This window comes from Chaetura pelagica, unplaced genomic scaffold (assembly GCF_000747805.2).
Source record: "Chaetura pelagica isolate M959 unplaced genomic scaffold, ChaPel_1.0 scaffold232, whole genome shotgun sequence".
Taxonomy (NCBI): Eukaryota; Metazoa; Chordata; class Aves; order Apodiformes; family Apodidae; genus Chaetura; species Chaetura pelagica.
Genome location: NW_009952441.1, coordinates 921,962 through 933,041, shown reverse-complemented (window position 1 = coordinate 933,041; position 11,080 = coordinate 921,962). Strand labels below are relative to the sequence as shown.

Sequence of the window (11,080 nt, the reverse complement as noted above, 5' to 3'; positions counted from 1 at the left end):
AGAAGCATTTCCCTGAATTCCTGCCATGCTGTTCTGAGAAGAGTACATAGGAGACTGCTGCAGCTCTTGCTGGCTCATGCTGTTCTGCAAGGCAGACATGGAAGCTGAGGAGATGAAGAGGGTGACTTGTTGCTCTTGAGAACTTGGCGACCCTTGGACCAGCTGAATCTGGGGGGAGTTGTGGAAGATGGCTGGCTGCTGTGCTTCAGCCTGGCTGGATCCAGGATTCTGAAGAGAAGACACTGTGGTCTGACTCTGGAACTGCATGGGCTGCTGCTCCTGGTTCATCGATGCCATGTTAGTCTGTGGATGGAAAATGGACTGGCCTTGTTGCTCCTGATTGGTGACTGGGTTTTGATTTGGATTGAAAATCATGTTCTGCTTTTGAGAAGCAATTGTACCCATTGCATTCTGATTACTGAACATCATGTTCTGTTGCTGCTGCTGCTGCTGCTCTTGCGATGGAGGACTACTCTGAATAGCAACTATGGAATGCTGAGGCTGGAAGAGAGCTCCCTGCTGGTTCTGGGGAATTGAACTGGACTGCATGGAGCCCAATGACACTTGAGACTGAAACAAACTTTGCTGAGCAGGCTGAGTTTGGGGCTGTTCTTGGGGAAGCATAGAACTCTGGATGTGAGACATCTGTGTCTGCTGCTGGAAAGAAGTCTGCTGCTCAGTGTTTGTTGCTGTCTGGAGAGGAGAGATGGAATTTGGGCTTGTAAAGAATGACATCTGTTCTTCCTGAGTTGCAGGGTTGCTCATGGAACTCTGGGAAAGAAACATGTTGGCAGGCTGCTGGTCTTGAGGAACTGAAGAGCTCTGCAGTACCCCCATGGTGTTCTGAGAGTGGAACATGGGAGGCTGCAGTTGGTCTGAGGAGTTGGTACTGGTCTGGTTGTGCACAATGGAATTTGGACTGTGAAAAATCGAGCCTTGTGCTTCCTGTGATATATTCTGAGCATCACCAATAGGATTCTGAGAGTGAAAAAGCTGAGCTTGTGAATGTGGAGACTGCTGCATAAAGGTTCCTGACTGAATAGACATGATTTCTCCACCTTGCTGGAACAGTCCAGCTCCTTGCTGCTGACTTCCACCTGCCTGCACAGTCATCATGTTCTTGGTAGATGAAAAGAGATTAACTTGTGACTGACTTTCTCCACTGTGCTGCATCTGAACCATGGTCTGAAACACAGTACTCTGCATCTGCTTACTCTGCCCTGAAGCTTCTTCTCCATCTGCAGAACCTGATGCCTGAAACATAGTAGGTCCATTGTTGGAGACCTGCTGCTGAGCAGTAGGAGTAGCTTCGCTTCCAGAAACAGCAGGAGATGAAGAGAACAATTCACACTGCATCTGCATGTCTTCAGTTGTTGATAACCCACCCATTATGTGAGAAGCCTGCTGGTAAACAGGTGACTGCTGGAGGGCTCCATTCCCTGAACTTGTTGAGGAGAACAAATCAGACTGCATCTGTGTTGCAGCTTGGCAGATGTTCTGTTGGATTCCTATTACCATTGCTGCAGAGGTCTCCATGGCCTGCTGCTGCTGCTGCTGCTGTTGATTGGATAAGGTGTTTTCAGGCTGGGAATGAACATTTTCAGCCCGTCCAGGCAGCAGGTTCTCTGGTCTGGAATGGACAGCTGTGTCTGAGGAGGAAAATATCCCAGAACTGACGCTGCTCTGTATCTGGCTCACTTGCTGAAAGATGTCTGCATTTAGCTGGTCCTGAACATCCTCACTGCTGTCTGAGCCAGAAAACAAAACAGAAGATAACTGCTGCTGAGCTTCCAATACCTGTTGCACCAAGTCAACGTTCCTATTGCTGCCAGTGGCAGTGTTAGCTGGAAAATTTCCAGCCTGCAGCTGCTGTATAGTGCTCTGCAGCTGGCTGACACCGCCCGCGGAGGAGAAAATGCTGGATGAAATCTGCTGCTGCAGGGCCTGTGCAGGCTCTGAGAGGGTTGGCTGTGGCTGCTGGGATGCATCACTTAGTTGTGACAAAGTCACTACTGTGCCATCTGACTGCAAGACCTCCCTGGTTTGGGCATCCCTTGTTTGGAATTGTGCAGCTTGCTGCAATAATGCATCACTGTTCTGCAGCTGACCTGGAGTAGAGACTGCAGAGAAGCTCCCAGGCTGGGAAATGTCCTGTGTCTGGATTGTAGTTAGTGTCTCTGGATTATAAACCTTCGGCTGCATTTGTTGCTGGTTTTCAGTTTCAGAGGGTAAATGGGAAGCAGAAGTTGATATGCCAGACATACTGTTTTCCAATGTTTGTTGAGTTGGTCCAACCACACTTGAAGCCTGAAAAGAGCAATAAATTAAGCCATTTGTAACCTCACCCAGGTTATGCCTCTACATTCCCACCAATCCACTATGTCCAGGAAAGATCAGACAGAAAATTTGCTGTATCTCTCTACACAGATCCAGCCAAGCAAGGAAAGGACTAGCAGTGGAAACATTTCTTCAAGAAAAGAGTCAAGGCACAACTTAACAAAAGCAATGCTAGGAAGTGATTAAAATAATATTCTTACAGTAATTTACTAGCTCTGTGTCACACGACAAAATAAATTCATCACAGGATCACTAACCAATCCATCTGTTCAACTGTGGGAACAAGGTTAAGTTACTTCCAAAGGGAATTGTCAATCATTTTCATCCTGCTCTGTGATCACGTGTTCAGACCCATCCTGGACATGACATTTTCCCTGTCTGATACAGAACATGGACTAACAGACAGATGGAACTGAGACTATTAAAGCTCCTGCCCTCAGATCACAAACTTACCTTGAAGACAGGGGGAGATCTTTTTTCTGCACTTACTTCCATGGGAGCCACATCTTCATTCTTTATCATACTGCTTGGCATGAGTGGAGTTATCAAGGCACTAGGAAGAATGTTCACCTTCTCCAGGTTACAACCAGTGGCCTTCACTGCTGCAGGCACAGAGAAAAATAAGACAAGAGCAATGACATATTAACACTGGCTACATAAGGCATGGGTTTCCAGGGGTGACCTGCTTCCCCTTTCACTTTTCAGCCCCATCATATGAGCTCTCATTCCTGTAGCCCCTTCAGATACTGGAAAGCCACCATAAGGTCTCCCTGGAGCCTTCTCTTCTCCAGGCTGAACAACCCCAGCTCTCTCAGCCTGTCTCCATAGGAGAGGTGCTCCAGCCCTTGGATCATCTTCAAGACTATTTTAAGATACCCCTGCTTAGGACAGCCCAGCACCCCCTGGGTCTGCAGACAGCTGTTGGTACTTTTCTGTACGTTAGTCACACTTTATAAACTTTTCCTTCTATGTGCTTAATCCTGTTGTGTTCATCAGAAACAGTAAGAAAATTCATGTAAGTAATTTTTTTAAATCCCCATAATACCCAGATTTTCCAGCACTAGGGTGGCCATGCCCATTGACATGCCCGGGTGGAAGAATGAAAAAAAGAAGCGGGATTAACAATGCAAAGAAGTTTCAAAAGCAGAGAAACACTGTTGGGTTTGGGTTTTTACTGTTCCTGTAACAAATTTACGACCTCGGAATAGTTACCACCTTATCAAGGCATACACACCCTCCTTCTCTCTCCTCCCAGAGCTGGAAACTGAAATCATTAACCACTTCCAAGCAGCACTCCTGAAGTGTCTGAAGGCAGAGCTGAGCCCTGTGGTTGGCTGTGCACCCTCATCTTCCTCCTCCTCTTAGAATTACACATTTCTTGTCTTGAAACAGAACTTGTCAATGAAGTCTGTCAAATCTGCAGTCTCTTAAAATGTCAGAGTTAAGACCCTTTAACAGCTTTGGGAATCCACATTTTGGCTTTTTACACATGCAGATGTTGTAACAGAAATCAAGGAATGTTCACAGACACCTGAGACAAGTTCACAAGTGCCTGTGGCAGAAGGGGAAAGGCCTGTGGCTCAGCACAGAACCCGACATGCCCCTGGCACCAACAGGTAACTCTGCCTGGCCTGGCCTGCAGGAAATGATGCCACTTTGGGAATTATTAATTCCGGGATTTTGCTCCCAGTGAAAGGAAACAGGAAGGAAGTGGCATCCTGCTGGATCCTCACCTGTCTTCAACATTTCAGAGCAGTGAGGAAGGGACATATGGGAGGCTGGGACTTAGGCAGAGACAAAGTACATAAAGCAGACAAAACTGTCTGTCCTCTGGTTCATGATTAGCCTAGAGCAGAACAGGCACAGGAAGGAGCCGTCAAAAAAGGAGCTGGACAGCAGGAAACCCCCAAAAGTGAATCAGGATTCACTGCATAAATTGAATGGAGGACACGAAGCAACAAAAATAGCACATTGTGTTCTTATGAAGAGCAGATGTCCTGAAGCTGTTGGTGTCTTCCTTGGTTAAGCCTCCACTCTAAATTAGATGGATGTCAGGCCTGCCCCAATACATTATTTTTTACTTTCTTCATCTTTTTAATCTTGCTACTAGAAGTCTTACCAGTCCTTTTATCAGCTCATTTCATTGCCCTAAATATTTTTGCATATTTCTGCCCCAAATATTCTCTGCAGGTTTAAACTCATCACACCTCATATTATCCTCCCTAACAAGTTGTAAAGTCATCTTGTAAATACATCCCCTGCCAAGACCGAGCTATTAACTTCAAACATGAGCCTCAGGATTCTAACCTGAAGTGATGGATTCCTATCAAACTTGTGATCACTCTCTTAATTTGCTTACCCCAGAACAGGCTCTGGAAATTTCCATTAACCTTTGTACACTACCATCCTCTTAACAATCAACTAAGAAACATTTCCTTCCTCTGCTTTATTTCACTATCAGAAGGATCGATTCACTTCACACTTACAGACCAGGCAAACCTAAAACTTGCTCCTTTGGACAAAATGAGGACAGAATGGTCAGAAAATAAACTCCCTCATGAAGGAAGGAGACTGGAATTACCAGCAGGAGCATTCTTAGCTAGATCTACTGAAAGCAGTCTTCGAAAACCCCTGGGCCAAGCTGGCACATCCTTGTTTTTCAGCACTCAGTTCTTGCCCACCACTACCTCTGTGTCTGTTTTTGCTTAAAATTAACACCACACAGTTCCTAAATCCTTTGTATTAGGCTGCTTGCTTTTTGCTTCCTCAGTGGCAAGCACATTCAATGAAGATTAACTGCAGGGCCTCAGGCACAAAAAACAAATTTTGAATGTTTTTGCTCTATACTAGCTCACATTAAAATATACTTAAAGGCACACTGCTCTAAAATAAAATATTCAAAATCAGAAAATAAACCTCACTATAAAAATATGGCCAGATTTTACAAGGACAGACTTATCTTCACAGGATGTCTGATTCAATCCTCCAAATTTGAGTAGGATTTTATAGTTAAATTATTAGCAACAACAATAAGAATCAATTTAGTACCTTTTATAGCCTCTTCAAAAGAACAATGTTGGGCTGGGCTGGAGATTTCCTTCTTCACATTAACATTCAGAGTACCAGCTGTTGAGACAAAAAACACATTGAGCACTTCCTTATGTTAAAACAGCAAACAAGCAAAAAAAAAAAACCCACCAAAGGAAAGTAGAACAGTTACTCATATCTTAAAGAAATTAAGGTTCTTTGAAAATCACACAAACGTTTGCACTGTGTATTGTAGGATAGATAAATAAACAGAAATGTATGATATGGTCAGATTTCAGCTTGACTCAGGGTAAAATTTGGTGCTACCTTTTAGTTGTATTTGCTGCACTCTAAGTAACACATCTCCTTTTTTCCTGCTCAGCTTCACTTTGAGCCTTCTACTAGAAATGGATGCTACTTTATAAAAACAGCTGTCTCCATGCAGCTGAAATTTGAGATACTTGCCAAATAAAGGAGAAAAGCCAAGCCTTGAGATTTTATTTAATAGAGGAAACAACCTTGCCCGCCAGAGGAGTCTGAAAAGATCCATGTTACTTGACAATTCTCTTGCATGGGCTAAATACTATGACATCAGAAATGAGGTGCTTAGGATGTAAAATGGCTCATCCCTCCCTGTGGGTTTCTCTTTTACATACATGTATCTGGAGTGTATGTAAATGGCTGCACATCGTGTGATCTTCCAGCATTGGTCACCACATATATTCCCACAGAAACAGCTGAGGTTATTTGCTGGTCATGATATGGTGGCACCTTCACAATAAGGTGATTCTGCAAAGCAAAAATAACATAAAAATCACATAATAAACTTTATTTCATTCCTATTGACCTTAACTGTATTTACATCCATCAAAACTGAGAAACAGACTGATAAAAGACACTGGGGGAAAAGTGATCCAAGTTAGTTTCAGTGAAGTAAACTGATCACGAACTTGTGCTAGAAGAGGGAATAACCTGCCCATGTGATGGTCATTGGCAGCTTATAGCTCAAGTGGAGGGTGCAGAAAGCAGAGATATCTGAAGTCCAGTATTTTAAACCTAAGCCTCTGCTGGGGCAGGGCTGGGCACTGGGGGAGCAGAGGGTACAGCTTCAGGTTACACCCAAGCGGATTTAACACTGAGCAGACATCAAAAACCAGGCCTGCAATCACTCAGCAGCAGGAGCAGTGATAAGTGATCTGTCTATTCCCTCACTGGAAGTGAGAAATGATTCAAACATTCCATGCACACAGCACTGTCTTCAGACCCACTTCCATCCGATAACTCCTCTAATTTCAGCCTATCAGGACACTTAGCCTCACCAAAAAGTACAAATGTTTTGTAAACCATTTCAGAGCAGAACAGAAATCCAGCCAGGTACAAAGACCACAGCGTACACAAGCTATTCCCACTCAGCAGGCATTTCATGTGTCCTCAGGAAACTACTGGGAAAATGGTATTAGACCTTTTTAATTGCACTGTACATCAGGGCAAAGCCTTGCTCACCCAGTCCATGTAACCACACTCCTGTGATATCCAAGCTCTCCGTTAGAAAGCGAACAATTATACTTGTGCAAACCCAAACCACTGATATTCAACCAGATTCACTAAAGAACTTCTTACAAGAAAAGGAATATTAGTTCTAGAAATGCACAGAAAGAGGGAAAGGTTTATTTGATTTTTCTTTGGAAACTGAGTCAGAGTGTTATTTAATTTATTAAATAATAACAACAACAGCAATAATAATAGAAGTACCTGATGAAATAATTCCATGTCTATTTCAGCTTCTGCCTTCCAAGAATTCTCATCTAAATGAAAGTTAAAAAGCATAATTTACTGCACATGCACATAATGCAATTTATTTTGGTGCCTGTGATTCTGCTTCTCAAGTTTGTTCCCTACAACTAAACTTTTATCAACCAATGCAAACTCAAACATCATGCTCTCTTCAGCGCCCCAAAACTTTCACACTAACCAGAAACATTCTCTTGGAAAATCACTTTTGTTCCCTTTAGAAAGTTCTTGCCAATCAGGAAAACTTCCTCTTCACCCTTCACTGAACAACTGTGCAGACTTTTCTTTAGGATCTCTGGAACTCCTGCTGGTTGAGCTGCAATTGAAAAAACACATCATCTGAAATAAAGAAAATATCAACATCCAAAGCAAAAAGCTTTTACTTACAGGATTATAAAGGAAAGAACACAGTAATTCCTGAGCTTCTTCCCCTACAATATCCTCTAAGACAAACCTTTTCAGAAGATAACCCTTTCTGATCTTTCCTCACTAAAAGTAATGACTTTGTAGCAATCAGACTTTGTAAATGATCCACTAATCATAATTTCTCTTTTCTCCAGAATTTATTAAATCTTCAAAAGGAATTTCAAGGTGTTTGAGCTAAAGCTGAAGAAGTGTTCATGAGAGAAGAAAATCTGGTGCTGTAGCTTCCTGGCACAGGGAGTAACCAACAAACACCTCAGCCCCTGGAGAAGGTGAGGTGCCCCTCCAGACTGATCCTCAGGCCCACCAAACATTTTATGAGGCTTAAGGCATGAGCTTTTTATGAGCTTTCAGGCTGTTGCAAAAACTACCCCAGGGCTCTGAGCAACCTGTGTCATGTCCCTGCCCAGGCAGGGGGCCAGGACTGGATGACCTTCAAGGTCCCTTCCAACCCAAACCCTTCTGTGATTTCATGACTCTCCAGACCTATATACTTGAGCTGATACAAATCCTTTGAAGAGTCACATCTCTGTGATTGGGAATCAGAGCAATTTATACCCTATAAACTACCAAGGAGAATGAAGCTCACAGAGACACATCCCTGGAAACCTCTGCCCTTCAGCCAGCCATGCACCTTAACCAGGTGACACACAGCACAAATTGTCCTGCTGCCAACTGTCTCTGTGCTGCTGGAAGCACAAATCAAATAAAACCAGGTGTGTTAAATGAAAAGGAGCAGACAAGACAATTCAAATAGACACACATCTTAAAAATAGTGTATTTTGAGTTTGTCACATTCTAATGTTATAAAGTAATTCCAGTTTCTAATAAAGGTTTCTCAACCCTCTTTTTCTGTTTACCATAAAATCCTAGTGGCACAAACTCATACTTGTGCTCTGCACTTACATGGCCCATTTTAGTGTTTAATAACAGTATTCTCTGGGCTTACTACACAGAAGAACACACATACTGTAACACTCCAAATTATTTAATGACCTTTCAGAAAGGATTTTTCTACAACTGTTGCAGCAGGTTCCTAGGCAACCATTATGCAACGACTAAATATGCTCAAGGCACATGAACTTCTGACAAGAGTCACTGGATTTACATTTGCTAGCAAGTTAACAAAGCCTATCTACAACACAGACCTTAAATGAAGAGCCTGCATCTACCTCATGTCTTTCCTACCATTTCAGGTATGCAAACATACCAGAGGTAATGTGCTCAAGGAGATGATTTATATAAATAAATAACACAATTTTATACCACACTGATCAGCCAGTGTCTATGCACCAACAGTATTTAGCTGGGTAAATTCTGCTGGAAGCCACCATAACTTCGGAGTCAGTTCAGACAGCAGAAGCATGAAATCCTGGCAAGAATCTCAGGAATTCTCTCCTCCACCTTCACATCATGATCAGTTTTACCCAAAGACAGAAGTCTAACCAGAGTTTTTTTTTCTTTGCTTTTTCTTTGCTTAAGACTTCCAGCATTGGAGAAGCTATAAAACTCCTGGGCAATTTCTTAGTGATTTACACAATTAGGAAGATGTTCTGCTCACCAGACCAAATCCCAGCCTCCTAAAAACTAAACCAATTTATTCCTTACTGTATTTTTTTTTCACAACTTGATTTGTGGAAGGATAACATCCATTTCATTCTTTCCTTCTTCCTTTTCTTCCACAGTCCCTCAGCATGCCAGCATTCTCACTTATTCTGCCTGTAACATCACAGTTTAAGTGGCTGCATTCAAGGAAAAGAGATCAGAGCACCCCAATGTCAAAGCCCTGCCTGGAGTGCAGACCCCAGCTGGAGGGAAGAGGAGAGTCCTCCCCTGCAGCAGCAGGGACACCTCTTTGCTCATCAGCCTTTTGGGGCTTCCTGCAGGGTTCCTGCTCCCCCTGAGCCTTGTGAAGGGATTCCCTGGCAGAGCAGAACCCAGGAAGGGGGGCCAGGCTGAGCCAGGGCAGCCGCTGTGGGAGCTGACGTGCTTTTAATTATCTCCTCTCCCAATCTGTTCTTTTGCTGGCAACAAAGCTGCAGTTTCTGATGAGCTGAAGAGCAGCCCTGACACAATAGGTACTGACAGTGTTTAGAAAAAAAAAAAGAAAAAAAGCAAAAACAATAAGCCCTTTTCACGCTACAGAAAGAGCACAACACAAGTGCCCAGGAGTTTGCATAATCCTCTGGTCCACACGTGGAGGAAAAGCTTTCCTATCATCTCACTCATCAAGAACCACCAATAATCCCACCAACAGCTGTACCAAACACCTTTCCCGGTATCTAGTCTCTGACAGATAAGCAGAATTCCCTGTAACTGGAAGTCACTAGGGACTGTGCTGGCACAGGCAGCCCTTGGTGCTCTGCAGCTTCCTCTGATGCCATTTTGCTGCCGCTCGGTGTGACCCAACCAGGGAGTGCCACCATCTGGGCCCAGTGCTACACACAGCATCTTCATCACCAGCTAGAAACGGCTCCTCTTGGCTCTAAACCAGAACAGATCCAGCCTCTGGCCCAAGGAACTACCACAACTATAAGATCTGTGCTTAGAAACTTATTAGAAGTCCTTCCTATCACTGGAAGGTGATAGATGAACACGACAATACAGAAGAGATTAAAACCTGTATCAGAGTAGTCATACAGTAAGTTCAAAGCAATCATGATAAAAATTATGACCTTTTAAAAGGCAAAAATTAATTTAATAAAAGTTATAACTACTTTTAAATACTGGTCAGTCACTTAACTAAGACCTCACACCAAATAAAACCAATCCATGTGATCTTAGCCACAGAAATTCTGAAATAATAACAGATTAACATTGTAGGTTTTTTTCCCCAAAGGTATTTTACGGCAATCCCACTAAAATCCAGAGTCCTCTAATACAAACTGTTTGATACTTACTGCACAAAATTGGGGAAGAAGGTGTCTGAAGAGTCAAAGTTGAACCATCTTTGCGAGTGATGTTAACACGAAAGACCAGCCTAGCACGTGTGCTTTTTTTCTTGGAGCCAGCAATCCCTATCCTGGCTTCAACATCAGCATTTCTCAGCTTCAGGATTCCCACGCAATCAACCCTAACAACACAAAATAGTTGGGAGTTTAATAGAGAGATTCAGAAGTTCAGCATCTTTAATAAACCTTCGACTTGTTACACAAGTCACAAAGTCAAAACTCCTGAAGTAATTACTGAAATTTTTTTTACTTTTTTTTTACATGAAATCTCTATGTGACCTTTCTCATCATGTAGCCTGGTTTTCAATTCATCCCTATGCAATCTGGATGATTAATCATGGAAGGAATAGGGAAGTAGTATTGAATAATACAGAAAATAAAATGTAGCCAAGTAATCCTGGTAAGCATTCCATTTATAATCACAATCTTTATTCTTCCCTTCCTGGGGCTAGATCTGGGTTTATAAGATTATTACTTCAAAATATTCAGCAGTCACTTAAAGCAGCTGCAGAAGAAAACTTCCTGCAGTCCTACTATTTTTTATGCTCAGT

At 42.8% G+C, this 11,080-nt stretch overlaps 1 protein-coding gene across 1 annotated transcript in view; it reads right to left on the bottom strand.

Annotated features, from left to right (window-relative positions):
- Nucleotides 1-11,080, bottom strand: part of NFAT5 (nuclear factor of activated T-cells 5, tonicity-responsive) — a 33,359-nt gene that overhangs the window by 1,747 nt on the left and 20,532 nt on the right. The window contains exons 5-11 of the mRNA XM_010008431.1: nucleotides 10,479-10,651; nucleotides 7,337-7,471; nucleotides 7,117-7,169; nucleotides 6,021-6,153; nucleotides 5,386-5,463; nucleotides 2,791-2,939; nucleotides 7-2,307 (exon numbers count right to left, since the gene is read on the bottom strand). Of these exons, the coding sequence (XP_010006733.1) occupies nucleotides 7-2,307; nucleotides 2,791-2,939; nucleotides 5,386-5,463; nucleotides 6,021-6,153; nucleotides 7,117-7,169; nucleotides 7,337-7,471; nucleotides 10,479-10,651 (3,022 nt within the window). The remainder of the gene's footprint in view (nucleotides 1-6; nucleotides 2,308-2,790; nucleotides 2,940-5,385; nucleotides 5,464-6,020; nucleotides 6,154-7,116; nucleotides 7,170-7,336; nucleotides 7,472-10,478; nucleotides 10,652-11,080) is intronic.